General features: G+C 42.6%; 1 protein-coding gene across 10 annotated transcripts; it reads left to right on the forward strand.

Moving 5' to 3' along the window:
* Positions 1-1,287: 1,287 nt before the first annotated feature.
* Positions 1,288-25,719, forward strand: LMAN2L (lectin, mannose binding 2 like). 10 transcript variants are annotated; one of them, XM_069495335.1, is made up of 10 exons: positions 1,288-1,498; positions 2,731-2,849; positions 3,314-3,394; positions 5,690-5,807; positions 6,602-6,684; positions 20,686-20,718; positions 21,818-21,979; positions 22,071-22,185; positions 23,765-23,884; positions 24,227-25,719. In XM_069495335.1, exons 4-10 carry the CDS (start codon positions 5,798-5,800, stop codon positions 24,367-24,369), a joined length of 666 nt encoding a protein of 221 aa, XP_069351436.1. In that variant the 5' UTR covers positions 1,288-1,498; positions 2,731-2,849; positions 3,314-3,394; positions 5,690-5,797; the 3' UTR covers positions 24,370-25,719. The 10 variants fall into 10 exon arrangements, with proteins under 10 accessions (XP_069351436.1, XP_069351434.1, XP_069351438.1 ...); XM_069495333.1 differs by lacking the exon at positions 3,314-3,394; XM_069495337.1 differs by lacking the exons at positions 3,314-3,394; positions 6,602-6,684 and having other exon boundaries at positions 1,288-1,512.
* The last annotated feature ends 1,788 nt before the right edge of the window (positions 25,720-27,507 follow it).

The following is a 27,507-nucleotide window of genomic DNA, read 5'->3' on the forward strand; positions in this document are numbered from 1 at the left end:
TGGCCTCCCAGAGTTCTAGGATTACAGGTGTGAGCCACCTCACCTGGCCTCACTGCAGTTCCCAAAGTCTTATCAGCATACAATTGCTTTGTGCGGTGGGTGTAAAAGATCAATGGCTGTGACAGATTTAATTTGAAAAATTGATCCCCTGTAAAGCAGGCTTATGTTCATGTTTCTCTCATTGAATATATCTATGCTCAGGGAAGAGAGAGTTAACTTTGGTTAAGTCTATTGGGCAGACACAAACACAGATCTGGCAAGTACTCTGTAAGATATGTGCATGGAGCACTCTGAGAGTTCAGAGAGGGCCATCTGCCCTGGTCTGAGGGAGTTGGGAAGGCCTCCAGAAGGAAGTGGGCTACCAGTAAGAAGAGGGAAGAGAGGCAGCTGGAACATACTGATGGAGGAAGGGAGCTGTAGGCTGTAAGGCTTGGGCCAGAGGGTAGAGAACTTTGTGTGCCAAGTTGAGGGGCTTGAATCTCCTCCCCACAGGTGATGAGGAGCCATCAAAGGCCACATCAATAACAATGATTATGATGTAACAGTGCTTACTATATGCCAGGCACTATTCTAAGAGGTTAACCAATATTGACTCATTTAATCCTGACACTAACCATGGTTAGATGGTTTAAATCACTTTGGTGCCATGGGGAGGATGGTGTATTGGGATCAGTCCCGATACACGTGGTTCGGGAGAAAGATGAAGGGAAAAATGGAAAGTAAGTGATAGTTTTGAGAATTAATTTGTGTGCTTTCAATTCTTTTACATTTGTGGTTTGCTTTATGGCCCAGAATATCTTGGCAAACGTGTCATTTGCACTTGAAGGGAATGTGTCTTCCGCTGCTGTTAGGTGGAGTTTCTACAAATGTCATCAGGTCAAGTTGGTTATAGTGCTGTTCCAGTCTTTTATAAATTTGATTTTATAAATTTGATAGTTTTCCAACTATTTGTATATTTATCTTTTCAGTCAGACGAGTACTACAGCAGAGGATAGAATGTTTGCTTCGGCCAGAGGAATCGTTTTATCTCTTTAAATTTCCTTTAGAACGCAGAAACAAAATGGAAATGACTACATATCCCAGCAGGCCCAGGGAGCGCAGGAAAAATGCAAATAAAGGAGTCTGGGCATTCGGCCACGCCCCTTATCTGGGTTGGCAAGGCAACTGATACCCAAGCCAGCCAATTGGTGATAGGCTCACCTGCGGGGCAGGGACTTGACGAGAGCCAATGGGTTCTGGGGCAGGTGGTTCTACGAACCAATGGGTTGGGCAACGGGGCGGGCTTTTGAAGAAGGGACAGGAGTGAGAAAGATGGCGGTGATTCTGGGACCCTTTGGGTGGTGGCAGCGGTGGCGGCGACGTTTGTCGGCTCGGGATTGGTCCAGGATGTTGCTCCTTCTCCTTTTGTTGGGGTCTGGGCAGGGGCCACGGCAAGTCGGGGCGGGTCAAACGTTCGAGTACTTGAAAAGGGAGCACTCGCTGTCGAAGCCCTACCAGGGTGAGGCACCCGGGGCGAGGTGGTCGTGCAGGGGGAGGGATTCGGGACCTGAGCTCTTCGGTAGAGGCTGGAGCGGCGAAAGGTTTCGTGGCCCCGAGGAAACTGATGGTGGTGGGTGACGGCCCAAGGGACTACCTCCGCGTTTGCGAGCCACAGGTCCGAAGGGCAGGGGTGAGCTCTCCCTCGCTCCCCTCCCCAAGCTCTCGAAGTTTCCAGTAGCTAGAGGCTGGGCTCTTGTCTGTCACTAGCGGTAGGCCCAGACGAAGGGGAGCTGGAAGTTGGACAGGAATGTGGGAAGGGGAGAGAACTGAGAATGGTGAGGAATGATTGAGCTCCACTAGCAATGGTTCGGTCTCCGGATGGACCTGTGGATGTGCTAGAGATAAAGCAAGAGGAAGAACTGGGGTAGAACTTGGCCGGAGTGAGAAAGAAGATAAAATTCTGTTGCCAGGTAGAATACCTGCTCCTCTCCAGTATAGGAGCCCTATTGATAATGAAAGATACTGGTTAGTTTTGCTCTATTTAAGGTCCATAGACCCCTAAACACAGCTTATGACCCGAAAATTGATACAGTTAGCTACAAAGAGTACAAATCCGTGCAAATGGCTTAACTAACACAGTCCTTTTCTCCACTGAAGCATAGACAGGGGGACAGTAAACAATGCAAAGTACAAGAGCTATATACAGTACTAGTAAGGATAATCATTTATTCACTTAGCAGATGCATGGAGTGCCTCCTGTGTGTTGGTCTCTTTGCTAACACTATAGGTTATATAGACACACAGTTTTCACTTTTCTAGGAATTTATAGTCTGAGGGGACAGGGAGAAAGAAGTAGCTTCACACTTGAAGGACTGCTTAAAGAAAGAATGTAATTAAGCCCCAGAGGCCTGAGAGGCAAACTCTTTTTGGTATAACTGGGGAAGTTTTTTTTTCTTTCATGGTATTAAAGTTTGCTCACATAAAAAATGGGAGGGGTGGATCTGAGCTGAGGTTACTGGGGTGTGCATAAAGCAATAGCTCTGATGTGATTTGGGGGTCTTTACTTGAGAAGGGCCTTGCGAAGAAAGCTGTAAAAATGGTGAGGATTTGAGGTTTATGAGTGACAGAAGACAGAAGATGAGTGACATGAAAGGGAAAAAAAGATGATGGCTCCAGCTTTCAGAGGCTCTGTGGTGCTTTCTGAACTGGTTGGTGTTGAAGAGTATGAACTGATCTGCTTCTTCCCCATAGGTGTGGGCACAGGCGGTTCCTCACTGTGGAATCTGATGGGCAATGCCATGGTGATGACCCAGTATATCCGCCTCACCCCGGATATGCAAAGTAAACAGGGTGCCTTGTGGAATCGGGTGGTAAGAATCTTTCTCCCTCCTGTGCTGGTGACCCAAAAAGTCCTAAAAAGTTCAGCAGTGGCATATTGACTTAATTTTAGTGTCTATCCCCAGTATTCTGTCTTCTGTGGATATCAAGGATCTTTATTTCCAAGATTATGGTGACTCATAATAAAGAAATCAGATACTTAAACAAATGCTCTCCGTTGCCCTAATTATAGCAAGTAATTAATTTTGAATCTGTTTTCTGAAAAGTCTTTAATTCCTGATTGACCTAACAGTACTACTTCTTGGGGTTTAATAACTCTGTTTAATTACTTTGCTTCGCAAAGTAGGAGACTACTTTGAAATTTATCCCAAACTTCAATACAGTATCCTCCCCTTATTATTTCGGTTTTAAGAGTCTAATTTAAAATTTTATTTTCATGTGAAAGCCACTCTGAGCCATTGGTCATTTTATTTGTCCTTCTCTGGACCTTTTCTAGCTACATTGTCTTCCTTGAGGTATGGCGGCAAGAAGTGAATGCAGTATTCCTGGTGTGGCTGCACTGTGATTTTGTACAAGTGTAAGATGATGCTTTCTTTTTGGTTTCCAGGGCTCTTTCTGAATCTTTTACGACCACTTTTGGGGATGATCTTGACATCCTTTGCTACTCTCTTTTGGGCTCTCATAGGCTAAGAACTTACTTTTACATGATATTTCTCATAAGTTGTAGATAAGTGAACCGCAGAAAAGAGAACTACTTCTTTTCCCAATTCATTTTCTGTGTCAGAGAATTCTAAAGGAGCACAGGGGTAAGAGAAGTTTCTATGTGAGCTATCTGCACAAGCTGGCCCCTTAACCCAGATTGTAGTGCTGAGCTTGTTTCTGGACAGAGTGCAGAGCATTTTGTTCAGATAGAAGCGTTAAAGGGCAGCTGAAAGACTTGGGTTCTAGATCCAGCTTTGTCACTGTTCCACTGTGAGGCCAGGCAGGTTATTTAACCTCTTAGTTTTCAGTTTCTCTATCTGTCAGATGAGATTCATTCTTGTTTTACTTGCCCACTAGGTTTGTTGTGAGAATAAAATGAGACAATAGACATGAAAAGGCTGTGGAAAGTTGAAAGGGTTAACAGAAATATGGGTTGTTATGTTATTACACTTGTTATAAGTTTCATTTGGGGGGGCTCTTATAGGTTACTAAATGATTATGTTCAAGGCTTCATACTTTGCTGCTGTCTTGCTAGCTTTCTGTCTCTGTGTAACTCTTTAGCAGCAATTCTAGTCTAGCATCTAGTTCTCCCCTTTTTCAGATTCTCTGATACCTGTATTCGCTGTTATCTGGCTATAAGAATGAGCCATCGACTTGTTTCTGAGTTATTTGAATAGGATGCATTTGTTTGATCAGTGGTTCTCAAATGTGACTATCCGTTGGAGTAGATGCCTGAGTCCCACCCCAGTGATTCTGATTTAGTTGAAATAGGGTGTAGCCTGGCCACTGGGATTTTAAAAAGCTCCGTAGGTGAATCCAATATGCAGCAAAGTTTCAGAACCACTGTTAGCCATATCCCTGAGTAAAACTGTATAGTATTGCATTACAAGAGGCCAAGAATCAGTAGCAGACACCTCTTGGCTTAGTGTGAGCTTCTCTGGCCCTGTCCTCTTCCCAGGGACATAATACTTGCCTACTGGCCATAGGGCAGCTTCCTGCCACTAAATTTCACTCTTGCCCTGAAATCTAAATGAAACAACAGAGAGAGAAAAGCCCAAAATAACAAGACAGGGACTGGATTTATCACAGTAGAGTAAGCAACTGGAGATTTCAGAGCTGCTTGGCGAATGCAGAAGTACTCAGCCTTCTTTCATTTTGACTATGTACTCATAATACTAACACTGTTGGAAAATATCCCAGAAATTAAAAATGAAAACTGAAAATGATCTAGCAATATGTTGCTCAAGAGTCAGAACGATCTATTTGGAGAGCCTTTGGCTGAACTCAGCTAGTCTATCTGCCCCTCCTTCCCTTCTTTCTTCATAGTGGACTTTTAACCAGAAACCTTCCTAAACCAAATACCCACTCTAGTTTCTCCTCGAAACTGCTCAGCTACTTAGAGCACTTAACCATCCACTTGCCTCCTCCATTTTTACAAGGTTTTGACACACAATTCAAAAAAGAGAAACAGGAGTTTCATTAGTACTCACATCCTTAATGTTTTCCTGCCAGATGCTGTCCTGTGGCGGAGATGGTGTTCTCCTCTGGTGCACTGATGGTTCTCGGCCATGGGCATAAGGGTTTGGGGGACCGTAACCTGCCCTTCTTGTGGGAATTCTGGCTTGCCCCTCAGCTTGGCAGAGGGCCCAGTCTAGCTAATTAGAGTTGTTTATAGTATCTGCTAATTATTCCTGGAAACCTTTGCATAATGACTTGGCTTTTCTTGTTCAGTTATAATGATTGAGACTTTGTCCTTTCTTTAAATCCAAGCTTTTTAGACTTTCTGTCTGAGGAGTGATCCTAAGTTGCAAATGAGTATTAATTGAGCCATTTGTATTCTATAGGCTGAGATACTTTGCTGGGTGGATGTAGGATCACAGGAGTCTGGCTTGATGTACTCTTGTCTTTTCCAACTTTGGAGTAATACCCTGTTGGGATATGTTGGAAGACAATCAGGAGGTTTATTCACTTTTCATATTAAGTCTTTTGAACAGGTGAATGGCTCAATCCATTTAATTTTATGATGTGAACACTTAGCAAGTCTCAGATTTTAGTTTTAGTCCTTATTATCTAGTGTTGCCTGCATTTATGTTTTCCAAGTCTGTAGATTGCTGACAAGGTCTTTTGTATTTCATACTCCTCATTGATTCCAATGTTTTTCTCGTTTTAGCCGTGTTTCCTGAGAGACTGGGAGTTGCAGGTGCACTTCAAAATCCATGGACAAGGGAAGAAGAATCTGCATGGGGATGGCTTGGCAATCTGGTACACAAAGGATCGGATGCAGCCAGGTATTGGGACCCTGGGTTGCTCTTGCATGGATGTGACGGGCCTGCCTTTTCACGTGCCCTCTTTTTGAGAAGCTTTCTTCCGCAAAACTCCGGCAGTTTTCCCTCTCACTTGATGTCTGTGGATGAACACTGGCCTGTCTAATCTCTAGAATGGGGTCTGAGTCTTAACAAGCAGCTAAACTTGACTCATTCTGGGGTGATTCCTTGCTTCTTAATTCCTTCTGAGTTTCCCTGTGAAACCACCTGGCCTGTTGGCTGGTTGAAAGCACTGGTTCTCCTGAACACTGATGATTTCTTCTGGTCATGTACAATGAATGATCTCAGCACCGCTGAGTCAGAGAAGAGTTATCTATTTTTCCTTGTTGTGTAGGAACCATTGCTCCACATAGATGGCAGCCTCAACCTGATTTGACCTGATCTCTTTTGCAACAAGAAGTAGAACTTGGGAATTCAGTTCTCTCTTGGGGGCATAGTCTTCACCAAGTGTTTGCGAAGCAGAATTCTGTAGGGGCACCTTAGCAACCAGTTTGTATCAAGGAGCTACCATAGTGCTAAATAAGATTGCAGTGGCCTTCTCTCTTTCCCTTGCCTTCAGCAATAAACAGCTATAGATATTTACTGGGCTCTTGTTACAGGCCATGCACTTTGCTGGGTACTTTTACGTATGTTTCCTCATCTCAAGAGTGGCCTGGGAGTCATTTGAATTTCACTTTTTTCTCCATCATAGTGATATGTATTTCCTTTATCAGCTCTTGGCTTTATTTCATTGTTCATCATCTGTTCTCTCTCTCTAGGGCCTGTCTTTGGAAACATGGACAAATTTGTGGGGCTGGGAGTGTTTATAGACACGTACCCCAATGAGGAGAAGCAGCAAGAGGTAATGGCAAGTGTCAGAGCTTAGGCCAGCTGCACTGACATCACAGTTCTTTGCCTCAGGAATGTTGTACAGGAGGGAACAGAGGGGATAGGAAGTGAGGGGTTCTTCATCTGTTGAACTTCAAAAGTTAATGTCCTTTTCAGTATTTTTTCTAGAGAGTACTGTTTATGATTGCACAGTCCTTTAGAAATAGCTATTGTGAACAGGGGCTTTTTCTTTTGTGTTAATAATACTCTGTCTTGTGCACGTTAGGTAGCCACTGGAATTGAGCATGCTTGACTGTTTGGTGCTTTGGCTGCTAGACCAGCACCAGAGTAAGCTGAATTTATGTAACTCAGCTCCCCCAACTTTTAATCGATCACCACTGTGCTTTCTTCTGTAGCCTCCTCACCCTTTACAGCATCTTTTTCATCCTCTTCTCAGGCCTGAACACCAGTTCTCCTCACTTATAGGAAAGGCTATAATTATAAGAAAATTATAGCTGGGTGCTGTGGCATGCGCCTGTAGTCTAAGCTGCTTGGGAGGCTGAGTCAGGAGGATTGAGTCTAGCCTGGGCAACATAGCGAGATCCTATCTCTTAAAAAAAAAAAAAAAAGGAGGAAATTGATGAAATTCCAGCATTTTGTTGGAACCTAGTGTCTGGCGGTTGGCAGATGTTCTTGCTTTTTATTAGCTGACTCTAAGTGTTCTTTAGTACTTTCTTATATTGGTAACAGGTTTGTACTTGCTAGCCTATGGCACTACCATCAGATGGTGGGAAAATTATCATGACTGGTTGTTGCTGGGTATCCTGTGGCTAAATAATATTTAGCAAGGAAGGTAAGATTAGGAATGGAGGCAGAGGTTACTTAATTTTCCCCCAAAGGTTTATTAGGAAGTTTCTAACTTAAACATTGGAAGAATAGTAGAATGATCATTGTATATGTTAACACCAAGTTTCAACAGTTGTTAACATTTCCCACAGAGCTCACTTTACAGCAGGTAAAATGTGAGACCTGAGTTTAGGAGAATAACCTTTTGTTGTAGATCAGTTAGAGTGGCTTCTTCATGTTCCTTCTGGGCTCCTCTTTATTCCACATACATCTAGCACTTCCTAGGTGCCAGACCCTGGGAATTAATGAGCAAGAACAACAGTGTCCCTGCACTCAGTAGCACTGAGAATGCTGATGGGGGAACTCTGAGGCACTAGGGGAGGACACAGCAGGAGCATCTAACCTGGAGTGGGGCAGTGGTGATAGACGTGGCTGGGGAGGACTTCTTCCAGGAGGTGACATTTACATTGAGGTCTGCAGGGTAAGGAACCAGTGTTCCATGCAGAGGGAAAAGCATATCTTAAGGTGCTAAGGTGAGAGAGGATGGTGAGGAAGAAATAAAGGACAATCAGAGAGAGATAAGGCTAGAAAGAAAAGCAGGGCCAACAGTCTTGCCATGTTGCATCCTGTAGTAGTAACACTGTTCCTTCTTGAGCACGTTAGCTAACCACTGAGACTGAGCAGTGTCTGCTTGGGTTGTCGGTGGCTTGGCTATTTAAACTAGCACCAATGCAGTCTGAATAATGTATTTGACTTGCCCTCACCATGTACCACGTGGGGCCAGGTTTTGAAGGGTTGTGTTCCTATTGAGGAGTCTGGACTTGATTCTGAGGGGGTGAGTGCATTAAAGGAGTTTAATGAAGAGAAGGTCATCTAGATTTGCCAGTCATGCTGAGGAAATACTGGTAGGTAGAAATGCATCTGAGTAAGAGATGTTGGCTTTAGGACTTGGTGAGAATTTTAAACCTGGTTCTCTGTTTCTCCCAGAAATAAATTGTTCAAACTCTCTTAGCTTCCATTTCACCATGAGATAGTGGTAGTTCTGATTTGAGAGGGTAGACTTGATGGGTTTGTTTTGTAGGGCGAGTAGATGTTAATCAAAAAAGTTAGTTTCAGATGGTAAAAATTGGGACTTCTTTTCTGGCTTGTTATTGTGGTTCTCACCTCCAACTGCACATTGCAGTTACCTGGAGAGCTTTTAAAAATGTTGACATCTAGGCCTGAACCCTTGAACCCCTGGTTTGGTTTGTCTGAGGTACAGTCTAGGCAGCTTTACTTTTTCAAAGCTCTCTAGGTGATTCACATGTATAGCCAGGATTGAGAACCCCTGGATTAACATCAGGTCCTTGTTTCCTTAAAAAACTAAATTTAAAAAAAATAAAAGCAGTTCCTGTTTACTGGGTGACTGTTATGTGCCAGGTTCTTTGCAAATACTATCAGTATTATTTTCCCCATTTTGTCAGTGAGTAAACAGAGGCTTAGAGAACTTAAGTGTTTTGTTCAAGATAATAGCCAATATAAGGTGATACATAGGTCTACTTGATTCTAGAGGCCGTTGCTTTCTTCTGCTAGGGTGACTTCTTTCTTGAAAATGGAGACATTTAGTCCGGGCGTGGTGGCTCACGCCTGTAATCCTAGCACTCTGGGAGGCCGAGGCAGGAGAATTGCTTGAGCTCAGGAATTGAGACCAGCTTGAACAAGAGCGAGACCCTGCCTCTACTAAAAACAGAAAAATTAGTTGGGTGTTGTGGCATGCACCTATAGTCCCAGCTACTTGGGAGGCTGAGGCAGGAGGATGGCTTGAGCCCAGGAGTTTGAGGTTGCAGTGAGCTATGATGATGGCACTGTTCTGCAGTCTACCCAGGGCAACAAAGTGAGACTCTGTTTCAAAAAACAAAAAAGAAAATGGAGACATTTATTATTTTCATGTGGTCTTTTATGCAATTACAGTTCTTAGAGCTTATATTCAGTCCAGAGAATGTAGAAAGTGTCTTCCTTTTTGCATACCAACAACCTAGAACTATCTTAGAGGGTAAAATCAAATGTATTTTGTCAGTGGTATGGTTTAATTTGATATCATACATAAAGGTGCCAGGCATTGTTCTAAGCACTTTTACATACATTAGTTACGTGTCGTAACAACCCTTTGGGATAGATATTATTATTATCTCTACTTTACAGGTACGAAACCCAAGTGCATGCAGGAAGGTTACAGAACTTGGTAGTGTCACACAGGTGGTGGGTCTGACCACTGGAGTCCACAGACTCCAGTCTTATTATTTTACTTTATTATTTGGAACATAGAAGAAGAAGGTGACAAATATTGTACCTTTTGAGAACTTGCAAATGACTGTGGTATGTGTGTAGAAGATGTGCTAGACAAGGACAAGGAACAGCAGGAGGGTGTTGGAACAATTCATCAGATTCCTCAAAGTAGTGGTAAAAACATTTCTCTGGCTTCTTGTTTCCTTGTCACCATAGTGCACATGACTCTGTTGCTCAACTTACTTTCTACCACGTTTGTTCATGAGGAGATATTGGAAAAATAATAGCTACCAGTAATTCATCTGAGAAGGGGATAAGAGAACTCAGTGTATAAGTGGAGTTTAGGCTTGGCACTCTAAAATCAGGAGAGAGTAATCAAAGATACAGATCCTCAGCTTTCCTATCAGCAAGATAGCAATTGTAGTTTAGATAAGTAAATTAAGAATTTTGACATTTGGGAATACAAGTTACTATCATGCCACAGTGAGGTTACCAGGTTGTAATAGTTACTAAAATGATAATTAAGAAATAGAAGATCCGGATAGACCTATAACAAATAAAGAGATTGACTTAGTAATAAAAAAATGACTCTTGAAAAGCCCAGGCTCAGGTGGCTTCACTAGTGAATTTTATATCACATATCAAGTAAAATTAATACCAGTTTCTCTTAAACCCTTCCAAAAAACAGGAGGGGATGCTAACTCATTCTATGAGGCCAATATTATCCTGATGCCAAAGCCAGACAAAGACATAACAAGAAAAGTATAGACCAGTATCTCTCATGAATATAGGCATAAAAATCCTTAACAGAATACTACCAGATCCAGCAGCATAAAGGATTATACACCATGACAGTATATTTATCCCAAGAATTCAAGTTTGGTTTTACATTGAACGTTAATATTATATTATCAGCGGACTAAAGGACAAAAACTTTATGATTGTCTCAATGCAGAAAAAGTATTTGACAAAATTCAATAGCTCTGTATGATAACAACACTCAAATTAGGAATAGAAGGGAATTTCCTCAATCTAATAAAGGACATCTATGAAAAACCTATAGCTAACATCCTATTTAATGATAAAAGACTGGATTCTTTCTTCCTAAGATCAGAAATAAGATAGGGATTTCCACTCTTTCCACTTCTGTTCAACATTGAGGTTCATTTAACATAGAGGTTCTAGCCAGGACAGTTAGACATGAAAATGATATAAAAGACATCCAGGTTGGAAAGTAGGAAGTAAAACTATTTCCATCTGCGGATGATAGGATATAGAAAATCCCAGCCAGGCAAGGTGGCTCACGCCTGTAATCCTAGCACTCTGGGAGGGTGAGGCAGGAAGATCGCTTGAGCTCATGAGTTCGAGACCAGCCTAAGCAAGAGCGAGACCCTGTCTCTACTAAAAATAGAAAAATGAGTTGGGTGTTGTGGCACGTACCTGTAGTCCCAGTTATTTGGGGGGCTGAGGCAGGAGAATCACTTAAGCCCAGGAGTTTGAGGTTGCTGTGAGCTAGGCTGATGCCACAGCACTCTACTCAGGACAGCAGAGTAAGACTCTGTCTCAAAAAAAAAAAAAGAAAAAGAGGATATAGAAAATCCTAAAGAGTCCACAATAAAACTATTATTAATACTAATAAATGAATTCAGCAAGGTTGCAGGATACAAGATCAATATACATAATAAATTTCAATTTTATTTCTGTACACTTGCAATGAACAATCTGAAAATGAAATAACAATACAATTCCATTTACACTATCATCAAAAAGAATAAAATACTTAGAAATAAATTTAACAAAAAAAAATTGACGACTACAAAACATTGTTGGAAGAAATTAAAGACCTAAGTAAATGGAAAGACATCGTAAGGCATGGATTGGAAGACGTGTTATTGTTAAGATGGCAATACTCCCCACATTGATCTTTTTTTTTTTTTTTTTTGGGACAGAGTCTCACTCTGTTGCCCAGGCTAGAGTGCTGTGGCATCAGCCTAGCTCACAGCAACCTCAGACTCCTTGGCTCCAGCAGTCCTTCTCCCTCAGCCTCCCGAGTAGCTGGGACTACAGGCATGCGCCACCATGCCCGGCTAATTTTTTCTATATATTTTTAGTTGGCCCGCTAATTTCTTTCTATTTTTAGTAGAGATGGGGTCATGCTCTTCCTCAGGCTGGTATGAAACTCCTGACCTCGAGTGATCTACCCACCTCGGCCTCCCAGAGTGCTAGGAATACAGGCGTGAGCCACTGCTTCTGGCCTCCCATATTGATTTACAAGTTTAACACAAAAGCTCAGCTGGCTTCTTTGCAGAAATTGAGAAGCTGAACCTAAAATTCACATGAAAATTTAAGGGACCCAGAATAACCAAAATAATCTTGAAAAAGATAAGTGAAATTGGAGGACTTAACTTTCTGATCTCAAAACTTACTACAAATCTATGGTAATAAGGACAGTATGTATCCTGGCATAAGGATAGACATATAGGTCAATGGAATAGAACTGAGAATCTAAAAATAAACCCTCACATTTAATCAATTGATTTTTTTACAAGGGTGCCAAGACAATTTGATGGGGAAAGAATCATCTTTTCAACAAATAATTCCAGGACAAATGGTTATCCACATGTAAAATAAAGAAGTTATTTCCTATTTCACGCCATACACAAAATTTAACTTAAAATGGATCAACAACCTAAAGGTAAAAATTAAAACTATAAAACTCTTAGAAGACGGCTGGGTGCGGTGGCTCACGCCTGTCATCCTAGCACTCTAGGAGGCCGAGGCGGGCGGATCGTTTGTGCTCAGGAGTTCGAGACCAGCCTGAGCAAGAGTGAGACCCTGTTTCTACTAAAAAATGGAAGGAAATTAGCTGGACAACTAAAAATATACAGAAAAAATTAGTGGAGCATGGTGGCGCATGCCTGTAGTCCCAGCTACTCGGGAGGCTGAGGCAGAAGGATTGCTTGAGCCCAGGAGTTTGAGGTTGCTGTGAGCTAGGCTGATGCCACAGCACTCTAGCCAGGGTGACAGAGCGGGACTCTGCCTCAAAAAGAAAAAAAAAAACTCTTAGAAGAAAACATAGGGTTAATTCTTCATGACTTTGTGTTAGGCAGTTGTTAGATATGACACCAAAAGCAAAAGCAACAAAAGGAAAATGGATAAATTGGGCCAGGTGCAGTTGGGCCCAATTGGGATAAATTGGGCCATATGCCTATATTTCTAGTACTCTGGGAGATGGAGGTGGGAGGATCGCTTGAGCTCAGGAGTTCAAGACTAGCCTGAGTAAGAGTGAGACCCTGTCTCTACCAAAAAGAAAGAAAAAAGACCCAGCCAGCATTGCAGTGCCTGCCTGTAGTCCCAGCTACCCAAGAGGCTGAGGCAGAAGGAAAGGGTCACTTGGGCCCAGGAGTTGGAGGTTCAGTGAGGTACAATAACACCACTACAGTCTACCCGGGGTGGCAGAGTGAGACTCTGTCTCAACAACAGCCAAAAAAAACAAACAACAGCAAAAAAAAACAAGGCAACTGAACGCCCCTCCTCAAACCTTCCACCCCTTTAAAAAGAAAATATATATATATGAGATAAATTGAACTTCATCAGAATTAAAAACTTACAAGCTTCATAAGACATCAAGAAAATGAAAAGACAGCACACAGAATGGGAGAAAATGTAATGCAAACATATCTAATTAGGGACTTGTTTTTAGAATATATGAAGAACTATTACAACTCATAAGACAACCCAATTGAAACTTGGCAAAGGATCTAAATAGATATTTCCCCAAAGAAGATACACAAGTGGTCAAAAAACATATGAAAAGATGCTCAACATTGTTAGCCGTAAAGGAAATATAAATCAAAACCACAATGAGATACCACTGCACACCCACTAGGATGGCTAAAATAAAAAAGATAAGTTTTGATAAGGATGTGGAATAATTGGAACCCTCATACTCTGGTGGTGAGAATGTAAAATGTACAGTTGCTGTGGAAAACAGTTTGACATTTCTTCAAATGGTTAAACAGTTTATATGATCTAGCAATTCCACTCACAGGTGTATACCCAAGAGGAATGAAAACATGTATCTGCACAAACCATATATCTACACAAAAACTGTTACGTGCATGTTCATAGCAGCATTATTCATGATAGGCAAAAAGTGGATACAACTCAAATGTCCATCAACTGCTAAATGGGTAAACAAAATGTGGTATATTCACACAATGGAACATGAGCCATAAATAAAAAAGGAAGTATTGATGTGTGCTCCAACAGGGATGACCCTTGAAAACATGCTAAGTGAAAGAAGCCAGTCACAAAAGACCTACACATGGTATGATCCCATGCATATGAAATATCCAGAATAGGCAAATCTATAGAGACAGTAGATTAGTGGTTGTCTAGGGCTGAGGCATTGTGGTGTGAAGATGGGGAGAGTGACTACTAGTGGGCGTAGGGTATCTTTTTGGGGTTATGAAAATGTTCTAAAATTGATTGTGGTAATCAAAATCGTAACTGTGAATACACTAAAAGCTGTTGGATTATACACTTTAGGTGAGTTATGTGGTATTTGAATTATATCTTAGTATTGCTGTTATTTTTTAAATGTTGATTAAAAGATGACCTGGTCGTCTCTTCTTGGCACTATGAAGTCATCAGCTTAGGATCATCAGTTTTGCACTTGAACCCAGATGTTGGTGAAAAGTTGCAGGGAACTCAGCAGCAATCTTGGAGTGTAAATGTCTTTCAGTTGAAATCAGACAATGATGACAAGAGGCCTTCTTGGAATGTGAGTGTTGACATGCAATCCTTGGCAGGTTTGGCCTTCATCCTTCTCTGTGAGACATGTGGGCCTCACTCTGGGGAGGCAGAAACGGTTGGAGAGTAGAGAGAACAACTCTCTGGTCTTCTTAGATCAAGCCAACTTGGAAGTTTTGTTTGAGGCACTCCTCATATTTTAATTTTTTTTTTTTTTTTTTTAGAGCTGCGGTCTTGCTGTGTTGCCCAGGCTAGACTCAAACTTCTGGGCTCAAGCAGTACTCCCACCTCAGCCTCCCAAGTAGCTGGGACTACGGGTACACACCACTGCCCCAGGCTCCCCATATATATATATTTTTAATGTGATAATTGTTTTTCTTGCTTTAAACTGGAAGAAAATTAATACTGTGCCATCCAGGTTTTTTTTTAAATTTTAAAAATTTTTAAATTTTTATTCTTTGGTAATTTTTTACACATTCTCGATGGATTATTTGCCATCCAGTTTAAAAACATATTCCCTCAAGTTTTTATCTTGATGAAGACACTGATCTCAACATGGTCTCTTTACTGTTGGTAGAGAGCATCTTTACATTATTAAAGGAACTCCATGAGTTCTTAAGTTCTCAGGGTTTTTTAATTTATTTTTAATCCTAGGTGGAACAGTGTTTTCCAAGACAGACTTTTTTGGAATCCAGGCCTAGGGAGGATTGGCATGCTCTTTAGATGTGATTTGGCATTCAGGCTGAGCTTGACTGGGGAGAACTGATTTTTGAGGGAAGTATGGAGATGTATGTATGCTACTATTGGATGACAGCAAGGAGAAAATAATGTTTCTTTTCTGAGACAGTGAAAGAGGGAGAGAGGATGAAGAAAGCAAGAGCCCGTGCTCCAGAAGATACTTGGCTCTGGGTTAGTTCTTTACCTTTCTTTGGGTTTTGACCCTTGAGAATCTGATGAACATGTTGGGCTCACAGAAAGGTGCACATACACATAGATGCTCATGTATAATTTTAGGTTCATGGACTTCCAAAAATAGAACTATAAACAAGATCCCCTGTTCTATAGAATTGATAGCTCTTTTCGTTAACAAGAAGTATTCACATACTATTCAAATAATGGACAGCAGTGAAATTAAGATTTACATATTAGACTATATTCTAAAATGTGGTACTTATAATCTGGATGGGTGGGTTATGAACATCAATGTTTGAGGCACACCTCAAATTCAAAGTCTCCTGGCCGGGCGCGGTGGCTCACGCCTGTAATCCTAGCACTCTGGGAGGCCGAGGCGGGTGGATCGCTCAAGGTCAGGAGTTCGAGACCAGCCTGAGCAAGAGCGAGACCCCGTCTCTACTAAAAATAGAAAGAAATTATATGGACAACTAAAAACATATATAGAAAAAATTAGCCGGGCATAGTGGCACATGCCTGTAGTCCCAGCTACTCGGGAGGCTGAGGCAGTAGGATTGCTTAAGCCCAGGAGTTTGAGGTTGCTGTGAGCTAGGCTGACGCCATGGCACTCACTCTAGCCTGGGCAACAGAGTGAGACTCTGTCTCAAAAAAAAAAAAAAAAAAAAAAATTCAAAGTCTCCTGAGTTTGTAGTACTCTTTATTGAAGTCTTCAGATTGATTTGGTTTTGTTCTAGTGAAGTCAAAACTAAGATAAATGAGATTAAAATCATTCCATGAGTTTCTTAAGAGATTGTGATTTTGTTCAAGTATGTGAAGGTCATTCAGGCCTGGAAGTGCCATTTTTCCATGTCTGCCAGTTGAGGAGCTGTCAGACCTGGGGACAGAGTCACTGGCACAGGTTAGTGGTAGCCTGGGGGCTTATGGAATGGAGCCTTCTCTGGCTGCCCAATGACGTGGTAAGAATCTCACTGATCTTGTTATCCACTCTAACTAGGATGCAGATTGCTGAGTTAACCTGTGTCCTCTTTATTCGGATTTCTGCGTAAAGAGTTAGATGAAGATTACTGTAGGACCAGCAGTTTATAAAGTTTTGCAAGTCTCACAAGTCTATCTGTGGAAGTGGCAGTGAGTGTATTCCACCAGTGATCCAAGGGAGGGTGAAGTGGAGGTGTGGTGGGAGATGCTTCACATCTAATAGCATCTAGTAGAATGCATTTTTTTTGTTATTTATTTTTATATAAAAGCTAATGATAGAAAAAGCAGAAAAGCCTGAAAAAACTGTACAGACACCCTTTTTAAAAACAGAATGTTGTATCATATTTTACATACTGCTTTTTAAAAGCTTTTTTTAATTTTAAAATTGTCAGATGTAGTATGGTGAATACTAGATTCAGATTAATCTTTTTAAAATTTTGATAATAGTTTTAGACTTATAGATAAGTTATAAGAATATGACAAAGAATTCTGGGATGTTCTTCACCCAGATTCCCGACAATGTTAATGTTTTACTACATTTGCATTGTCCTTTTATTTAACTTATGTGTGTGTGTGTGTATCTGTGTTTACTTATGTGTGTATGTGCCTGTGTGTGTGTGCTCATACATGTGTGTCTGTTTTTTCTCAACTAGCTAGGAGTAAATTGCCTTCATGATGCTCCCTTAATCTTAAATACTTAACTAAGTGTGGGCTTTTTCTAAAAACAAGTTCTCTTATGTAGCCACAGCACTTTGATGAAAGTGAAGAACTTACCATTGATAAAAATACTGCTATCTAATCTATAGTCCTTATTCATATTTTGCCAGTTGTCCCAATATGTCTTTTATAAGGACAGAAAATCCCAGATCCTTTGTTGGATTCAGTTGTTATGTCTCTTCTCTCCCTTAATCTGAAACTATTCTGCAGTATTTCTTTGTGTTTCAAGGTACATGCTGTTTAGACACCTGACAAATACATATGAAACATTTTTCCATATTGATAGATATTGAGAGCAATGTAGCTTAGTAATTGAGTCAGGGCTCTGGAGCCAGACTGCTTGGTTCCAAATCTAATTTCACTACTTAATACCTGTGTTATTTTGGATAAGTTTTTTTACCTGTGAAATAGGAGTACTACCTCATAGGATTGTGAGAATTAAATGAATACATACGTGTCCATTACTGAATGTGGTGCCTGGCACAGAGTAATCTCTCAGTAAATGCTAGCTGTTATTCACACCAATCAATGGATTCCTAAGGGACATTTTACAAATATCTCAGCAGTAGCTGTTGTGGCTCCATTCTGTCGTCTTCTTCTCTCCTACCCGTCTTTTCTTCACATCTTAGTTCTAGTAAACAGATGGTCAGCTTACTAGACTATAGTATGGTTTGGGTTGGAAAACACTGCTCCCAGATTCTAGTTCATGAACTTGTATTGGTTGGTAACAAGGTTTTCACTGGTCCAAGAATCAGAACAGTGAAGTGATTTTTCATAAGTGCTAAATATATTCAATTGTTTTATTATTAAATTATATAATTCTCTCATTTTTTCATGTTAAAATGTCCTTTTTAGACATTTGTCATTATTGTTTGTTTTGTCATTATTGTATTTTAATGTATGTAAGTGGGCAATAAAATGAAACCAAACTTATTAATCCCCAAAATGCTTTTGAAAATTTTACTAGTCCCTGACAACCAGTGGTCTGGGAATTACTGCTCTAAGAGATGTGTGTTTGGCTCTGTGTTTATATGAGTACATGTGAACATGTATGTATCTAGAAATTGATTAGTTTAGTCATTAATTGACCATTTATTGACTCCCTCCTGAATGTCAGACACTGCACTAAATGTTTTACATATTTCATTTCATGTTCATAATTAACCCTTTGAGCCATGTGTTATTTTCCCTGTTTACAGTGAGGAAATAGAATCACAAAGCTGTGATGTAACCTACCCAAGGTTATACAACTATGAGTGACATAACTGCAGATGGAACCCAGGTCTCCCTGATCACAGAGGCCATGTGGAATTTTGGCATAGAATCCATAAATCCACAAGCTCTTGGGTATCTTTTCAATCAAGATATGCTGAAAGTACAATTATCATGTAGAAGATCTTTTAAAAATAATTTTTTTTTAAAGTGGACTTGTAGTGCAAAAAGTTGAAAACATTTCTCCACCCTACAAACAACAATCATTAGGACAGTAAGTGGGGAGTTCCTCCTTTCTGGTGACTCCTAAATTAGGAATGAAACTACCGGCTTGCCTGAATCAGTGTGATTCTTCGAACTTTGATTCCAGCTATAGGCTGCTGCTTTCCAGGGGAAAAAAAATTTATTGCTGTGTGAAATCAGTGGCTATCCAAGAAACATTTCAAGAACTCCTGACTAGGAATAGAAAATAAGATGGCATTTAAAGACTTACTACTGATGTGAGCTTAAAAATTGAAGGCCAAGCCATGCGTTGCTGAAGTAGACAGATTCCAGCTGCAAAGCCGTGAGGCTGTGTGTCCAGTGCAGTGCTTCTTACATTTGGCTGCATGTTCCAGTCTTCTGTGGTGCTTTTGAAAAATACACAATCCTGTGCCCCCATCTAGACCTACTGAATGAGATTCTTTGACTGAGGGACCCATAGATATGTGCAGTTGAAAGGCTCCCCCAGGTGATCCTGAGGCCACACCAGCCTTGGGAAAAGTGAGGCACCCTCAGCCTAAGGATTGCTGTCCTAGACACGCTCTTTAAAGTTGCACCTAAACTTCGATCAGGGTTACTGGAAGTGATAAATGAAGCAAGCCTTGGAGTCCTCAGCGCTCCCCGGGGCATTTTTAAGACCTTCTTTTCTTTAATTGTCTCTGAAATTATGAGCTTTCTCTCAGTGTTTAGTATGCTCACAATTCCTTGTTCTAAGTAATAGAATAGTTGTAGAAGAGTAATTTTGTGGCAATTTGATCATCCACTGATTGATTTCCTATCTTTCTGTATGCTATGCGAATTCTGCCAGTGGCCTCAGAGAATGGCTGGGGAGCTGCTCTGAGGCCCACCCAGACTCCTTGCTGTGGCTCATGAGGCCCCGTATGCTGTGGCTGCTGCCTTGTCTCATAGCAGCCTCTTCCTCAGTAGCTGTGTTTCAGACACATCTGTCTTCTAGTTCCTTGAATATGCCAACCTTATGTTGCTTATGCCCTCAGATCTTTTGGCAGAATCCCTCTAATTACTTGGGTCTCAGCTCAGATGTGCCTCCCCAAAAAGAGGTTCCCTCATCAGTCTCTGTTGTATTACCTATTTTATTTGCATCGTAGCATTCAACACTATCAAATAATTTTATTTACTTGTTTATTGTTTTTATCTTACATTCTAATGTCAGCTCCATGAGAGCAGATACCTGTCTTGTTGCCCGTTGGACCCTCAGTATCTGGAACAGTGCCTGGATCATAATATGTGCTCACTGAGTATTACGGGAGTGAAAGCTTTGAGCTCTGCACTGTTGCCTGCCCTTCTCATAGGGCAGGGCTGAGCTGGGCTTGTGTAGAATCTCTTTTCTGGAGCAAAGCTATGTACCTTTAAGACTGAAGATATTTCTAAGTCTGTCATGCTGCAATGCTCCCACGGAGCTTCTTCCTTGCCCACGTGCTGTAGGGTAGAATGACAACAATTATTTGAAAATATATGTCCATAAGGCTCAGTTAGAGGGTAAATGATCCCTTTGGATTAGAGTTGATTTCATAGTCTCTCAAGCGGTGGAGTTTTGTCTTCTGGGCAAGAGCTACATCTTGAGATCCTGAGTGCAGTAAAAGGCATCTTGAATTTAGAAGAATTTAGCCCTGTTTGTCTCTCCCGTCTCTCCCCTTGCTATAGAAATACAGTAGTCCGGGAACAGACAAACTTGTGCCCTAACCTTCTGACTTCCAGAGACATAAGTGGGGCCTGCTGGGACAATGTAACACTGTGTGTTTTATAAAACTCCTTCGGAAAGCTTCAAGACCCTCCATGTAAGGTTAGAACGTTCTTCCGAGGGGACCCCTTTGAGAACATGATGACAGTAGTATACCCTCTCCTCAGAAAAATTTACAAGTACCTGTGTATATGGTTCTGCAAATAATTTTGAGGGGTTCAAGGACTTGCTGAATGCCACTAATGGACCCTCAAACTCTGTTTGGGGATTTAGGTTGGTATGTTCATCTATCACAGCTGGGTCATAGCTCTTCCACGGCTATTTCTTTCTGACTTAGTCTCTTGTCTTCTGTGCCCTCTCTTGTTTTTATAATAACCTGCTGGACCCTCTCAGGCCCAGAAGAGGCGATATTCTCCAGGAGTTCAGGTATTCAGTTCTTGACCCACCATGGCCATCCCTTATTTCCATGTGTCCATCCAATATCTGTTGTTGTTTCAAGTCCATGTGGCTGTTGTCTCAGGAGTCCCTAGTCTCTGGTCTTGACTGCATCTCCACCTTGCATGTTGACCTCCTAGGACAGTGGGGAGCTCACGAAAGGAGTGGCATGCCTCATGTTACCTTCTCCTTTCATCACCCTGCCTCTCTGCACTGCCTTGGCACTGGGCTCATTCTGGAATGGTTAGTTCATCATTTCTAAGGAAGAATTTGCTCCTGCAACTCTATTGGAGACAGGGAGCCTCTGAAGTAGATGGGAAAATGAGTGGGTTATGGGGAAACTTTCAGTTTTCTCTCTGTGGGGGTAGAACCTTGCCCTCTTATTAGTATTTTTGGGAGAAGTTAGGTGTGGAGGAGGTTTAAGTGGCCTGGAAAGTGTTTTGGCTAAGAACAGTCACTGTGGCTAGAGAAGCCCATCCAACAGCCCTGCTTAACAGTGTTCTTTCCAAGTCCTAATCCATGTAGCATCATATGCTTACAGAGTTTTAGAATTTGAAAGGAACTATTGTGAATGGAAAGATTCCCCTGCTCAAACAGGTATTTTCAGAATACCTACTGTGTACAAAACACTCACCCTGGAGGGGAAGAGAGAGGGCTAAATGGATACGTATGGAGATGCGTAATAAATGATTTTTTTTCTTTAAGAAGCTTATGTGGCAGTTGGAGAGACAGGTACATATACATAAAAAGGAAACCCCTAGTACTGGGCAGCATAAAAGTGCCAAAAGGTGATCTCTGGGAGGATTCAAGTCAGACTCCGGAGTCTTACTGGGGCCATTGCGGGCCCATCCCAGATTGGGAGAGGGGAGAATTCCTGAAGGCAGGTATGGAGTTCAGTCACTCCCTGGGCCCATATTCCCTGAGTGACCATCTGAATGTGGGTTCTTGGGCTGCCAGTGATGAAGCAGAGTGGTTGTCTGATCTGCTGTAAGGGGCTCAGCTTGTGTGTGCAAAATTCCTGTTGCTGTTTGCACAGGCATTCCTAAGAGCTCTTCCTTATCGTCTCTGCTTTTCCCTCCCTGCTTCTCAGCGGGTATTCCCCTACATCTCAGCCATGGTGAACAACGGCTCCCTCAGCTATGATCACGAGCGGGATGGGCGGCCTACAGAGCTGGGGGGCTGTACAGCCATTGTCCGCAATCTCCATTATGACACCTTCCTTGTGATTCGCTATGTCAAGAGGCATTTGACGGTGAGTCCTGTCCTGGACCAGATGGTAGTATGGGCTGTCCTGCTCCTGCTCCCGTGGCCTGACCCTGATTTACCCCTTGTTTTTATTCTAGATAATGATGGACATCGATGGCAAGCATGAGTGGAGGGACTGCATTGAGGTGCCTGGGGTCCGTCTGCCCCGTGGCTACTACTTCGGCACCTCCTCCATTACTGGGGATCTCTCGGGTACTGCCATGTGCATACTTTGTTTTTCCCTGACCGAGCCATTCTCTCAATATCCAGGCCTTGGCAAGCCTCTCAGAGGGTAGAGCAGAGCTCAGGGAAGAGATGCATTCCGGATGCATTCTTACATCTGGGCCTCTTAAGAAACCCAGGCCTAGGCTTTCTTAGTACACTTGTCTTTAGGAGCTGGTTGGTGCTAACAGAAAGCAGTGTTTGCCCCTTCATCAAGCCTGCTCTTCTAGCCTTTGTTGCGAGTCCCTTTCTGTTATTAGGCTCCTCTCCTCCCACCTGCTAATGTGCCCAATTCCCCTCCTCTTGGCAAAGCTTTTCCTTGACTCTGCTGTCCCTCTTTTGACTGATCCCTAGACTCTCCTTTTGCCCAGACTTTTGAATGTGTCGTGTGTACAGATGCTTTTGTTACTAACCATCAATCTCCTTACTGTGCTGCCCTTAGACCTGTGTCTCTACCTTACTATTAACACTATTGTCATGAAAGTTACTTCTGTTTTCTTGCCATATACAGTGCTCTGTTCTCGTCCTCACTTTTTGTCCTCTCTTCAGCTCATTTAACCGATTACTCTGAAACTCTTGCTTCCTTGACTTACATGGCATTAACAGTACCTAGTTCTTTTACTTTTCTTTCTCCTCTGGTGTCTCTTTCTACTCATGCCTGATTCATAGCTTTTTATATTATTCTCTCCATGGACTTTAGCTCCAAGCATAATGTCTTTTTGGGAAAAGATAAGGAACTAAACTTTTGGCTCTTTTGATTAATTTATTATGGATAAAGTTAGTTTGAAACAGAATTTTCTTGTGGCAAAATGGAAAGGCAACTATCCATCTGAAATGGGTAGCAGCTACTCAGCTCCAGCTGTTGTTGCCAAAAGGAAATATGGGCTCCATGAAGCCAAATCTTCCAGTTTTTCAAGAGAAGCTACAAATCTGAATTTTTAAACCCTAGCGCTAATTTTTTTAAAAAAATCAACTCTATTGTATTATGCTTTTTATACAACAGAATACAGTTTGAAGAGTTCTTTTGTTTTGTTTTTCTTAAAAAATAGAGTCTTGCTCTGGTGCTCAGGCTTGAATATAGTGGTATGATCATAGCTCACTGCAACCTCATACTCCTGGGCTTGTAGGGCTTGTAGAGACAGGGTCTCGCTATATTGCCCAGGCTAATCTTGAACTCCTGTTGTCAGGTGATCCTCCTACCTTAGCTTCCCAAAGTGCTGGGATTATAGGCATGAGCCACCATGCCTAGCCAGTTAAGAGTTTTGACAGATATTTACACCTATGTAGCCACCATCATAATCAAGATATAGAATGTTTTCTTCATCTGCCAAAAGTTTCATTGTGCCTTTTTACAGTATTTAGGGTTGGGGTCTTGCTGTGTTGCCAGGCTGGTCATGAACTCCTGGGCTCAATCTTTGTACTTTTAGTTGAGAAAATGGAGAGGTTTTGATTATTGTTTCAAGGCCTCTTCTAGTTAGCTGTGGATCAGGGCTTGAACTTAGACACTGACTCCAAAATACATACTTTTTTTTGAAGTGGCTTAAGTAATCTTTGTTTCTTTTTTTCCTAGATAATCATGATGTCATTTCCCTGAAGTTGTTTGAGCTGACAGTGGAAAGAACCCCAGAAGAGGAGAAGCTGCATCGAGATGTGTTCTTACCCTCGGTTGACAATATGAAGTTGCCTGAGAGTAAGCACAGGGGATCCTGGGAAGTGGTCGCATGGCTGGGGAGGAGGTTGCAGTGCTGCATGGGGTCTGAGGTGACTTGCATGCAGGGCAGAGCATGCAGAGCAGTCCCGTTCTACGTTCTTTCTCTGAAGAGTATAGAGCACTTGCACCCACCTTTCACTTGTCTTCACATTACAGAGGAGCAGCAGGAAGGCTGCTTCGTTTTTAAAGTGGAAAGGGGAAGTCTAAGCTCTGGTTACCCAGAAACAGGTGTTAGAAACTGAGGACTGGACGGTCTATCAGTTGGTTCCCCCGCCACTGGGTGGGCTCCATTTCTGACTTGCTTCTCTCTTGCTTCCTCAGTGACAGCTCCACTGCCGCCCCTGAGTGGCCTGGCCCTCTTTCTCATCGTCTTTTTCTCTCTGGTGTTTTCTGTATTCGCCATTGTCATTGGTATCATACTTTACAACAAATGGCAGGAACAGAGCCGGAAGCGCTTTTACTGAGCCCTCATGCTGCCACCACCTGTGAGACTGTCACCCACGAGGTGTGGGAGAAACAGGCGTAGCCTGAGCACACAGCCTGATGGGTCTTCTCCAGTCCCCAGCAGCTGGTCAGAGACTGTATTCTGTCACTGGAGCTTTGAATGCAGGGATCCTGAATTCACATGGTCATCCATGGGACATCTAACTCTGGTCTGGGAAGCCACCCACCCCAGGGCAATGCTGCTGTGTTGTGCCTTTTCCTGCAGTCCTTCCACGTGGGAGGAAAGAAGCATGGAGAGAATTTATGCACTTGTGATGCCAAAATCACAGAGCAGAGCAGAATATCACGGCCCAGGCTGCCTTGTTGTTGGACTCGGAGGACCCTTCTGCTTCATTTTTAAATCCACAAAGAGTAGAAAACTGATAATGCCTCATACCTTGCAGCCATCCATTCATTGATTTTTGCTTTTTACCCTGAGGAACTTTCTTTGGAAATCAAGATGAAAACTTCTTCCCTGCCTCTCTTTCCTCTCACTCCATTCATTGTTCTATGTGCAACCTGAGCTAGAGAAGACATTTGGATGCCTCTCAGTTGGGGCCTGGGACTGCACAAGAAACTTAGTTTCACAGGCCTTCATTTGGTGGCCCTAGGGAGAGGGCTTTCTGCTTTGGCTCACTGCTCCAGCTTTCGTTCTCTGGGCTGGGTCTTAGGTCTGTTAGTGTGTCCGTGGCCTTCCTAATCAAATCATTTCAGGCCCTCCATCAAGTTTGGCTGAAAGATTGTGTGCAAGTCGAGAGAAGCTTGGAAGACATCATGGATGCCTTGGGATTAACTGTGAAACTGGCCAGCTCCAGGTTTGATACTGAAAGCAACATTTATCATGTGGTCTGACCACGTGGAAATGTTTCTGGACTCAATAGAGCCTGCTTAGCTGCATGTTTTATAGTTATGATTTTTGGAATTCCACTTTGAATGTTGAAAGTATAGGGAAGCTTTCTTCTTATATCCTGAGCTTGAATACTGCCCAAAGAGGACATTTGGTGTCTTTTTCTTAATGAGTAAGAAATAGTTGCTGTTTTCGTGTTCTAAGTCTGGGAGCATTAGACCCTTATCATCTGTGCCTAGAAGAGTTTGTTGTCTTTGAGCAGCCTGAGTGCTGTCTTCTATGTGTCAACCCTTATTCCACTGCCTTATCTGACAAGGGGTTACATGCTGCTCACCTGTCTGCCCCGTGATTAAATTGGTTACAGGCCAGAGTCTCCTGGAGGGCCTAGAACTCTGTGCTCTCCTACGGACCTCTGTAGCCTAAAGGAAATTCTTAAAATGGCTGATAGAACCAAACATGAGCTTTTGACTCAGTGTCCTTTCTTCCAGGAGTGGGTTTGGGGGAAGTTCCAGGCCTTTTTCCTGAGCCTCAAGCCCATCAACCCTTGTTCTGTCTTCTCCAGGGATGGAAAGCCACTAGCTTAGCCCAGAAGGAAATGGGGGTCACCTTGGCTGCGCACAGGGCTGTCTCCTTGGGCCTCAGTTAAGCAGCACAGGCTGTAGTGCTCTTCTCCTAACACCTCCTAACACCTTCACAATAGCAGAGTACCTCCAGGATGCCAGAGGACAAAATGATCTAGAGCTTGGCCTTGGGACCAGGGAGAACTGAAAAAGAAAATGGTGGTTTTATCTTTTTGAGTTCAAGGGGAGATTGCATGGACATGTGTAATGGGAGGACCTAGGTAGGCTCTTGAGATGGCCCAGGCAGCAGTGCAGGAGGAGGGGTTCTCAGCTGAGGAGTGAGAGATTGAACCTGTGGGGTTTGTGTGATTCCAGCTCATGAGTATTTTGAGGCTTTTTTTTTTTTTTTTGAGACAGAGTCTCACTCTGTCACCTGGGCCTAGAGTGCTGTGGCTTCATCACAGCTCACTGCAACCTCAAACTCCTGGGCTCAAGTGATCCTCCCACCTCGGCCTCCTGAGTAGCTGGGACTACAGACATGCACCACTATGACCAGCTAATTTTTGTAATTTTTTTTTTTTTTTTGTAGAGAGAGGGTCTTGCTCTTTATCAGGCTGGTCTCTAACTCCCATCCTCAAGAGATCCTCCTTCCTCAGCCTCCCAAAAGTGCTAGGATTACAGGCATGAGCCACTGCACCTGGCCACCTTAAGGCTTTTTAAAGAGGGCAGGGATGACGCGAGATGCACTCGTCACCCAGCCTGGAGCTGCCCTTAGAGAAATGTTTGATACCAAAATAACATCTTACCTAACATTGGGTGACCTGCCTCGGCTCTTGATTTTTGTTCTAGAAACAAATGTTTCCCATTGTGAATGGGCTGAATATTGTCCTGGGCACTGTAATCCTGGGTGTGTGCTATAGGAAGGAGATGCCTGGTCCATGGTATGGCTCTTCTTTTTTTTTTTTTCCTTAGAAACAGGGTCTTGTTCTATCACCCAGACTGGGGTACAGTGATGGGATAGCTCACTGCAGCCTTGAACTCCTAGGCTCAAGTGACCCTCCTGCCTCAGCCTCTTGAGTAACTGGGATTACAGGCATGAACCACCACTCTCAGCTAATTTTTTTTTTTATTTTTTGTAGAGATGAGGGTCTCACTGTGTTGGCCAGTTTGGTCTCGAACTCCTAGCCTCAAGTGGTCTTCTTGTCTTGGCCTCCCAAAGTGTTGGGATTACAGGTGTGAGCAGCTGACTGATGTGGCTCTTCTATGCACGCATAGTAGTGGGGAGAGCATGGGCCTTGTGCTGCTTACCCATGAGGGCCACTTCTTTCCTCACAGTCACCCATTCCCTCCATTGTCCTCTGACTTCAAAGCCTCTGAGTGAAGAGACTCTGTGGACTAGAGGTGGTGTGTAAGGATGATATCACTCCCGGTCCCTGTGAGTCTTGTCTGAAGGGCTGTCGTTTTCAGCCTTTCATGTTTTCTTCAATCCCCCCAAATTACAAGGTGGCTCTCTGTCATAAAACTTGTTTATTTCAGTGGAAAATTACAGCTCTGTTCTTCTTGTTGAAAGTGGTTTTTGAACACAATAGCCAGAATATCCCTAGCTCCTTGCATGTGTCCCAACGACAGAAACAAGGAACTGGTAGGAAGCTCAAGGGCAGGGCTGCTGGTAGCCAGGGGAGAAAAGCCAGGCAAACATGGGAGAATTAGTC

The sequence above is a fragment of the Eulemur rufifrons genome, chromosome 19 (genome assembly GCF_041146395.1).
Source record: "Eulemur rufifrons isolate Redbay chromosome 19, OSU_ERuf_1, whole genome shotgun sequence".
NCBI classification, from domain to species: Eukaryota; Metazoa; Chordata; class Mammalia; order Primates; family Lemuridae; genus Eulemur; species Eulemur rufifrons.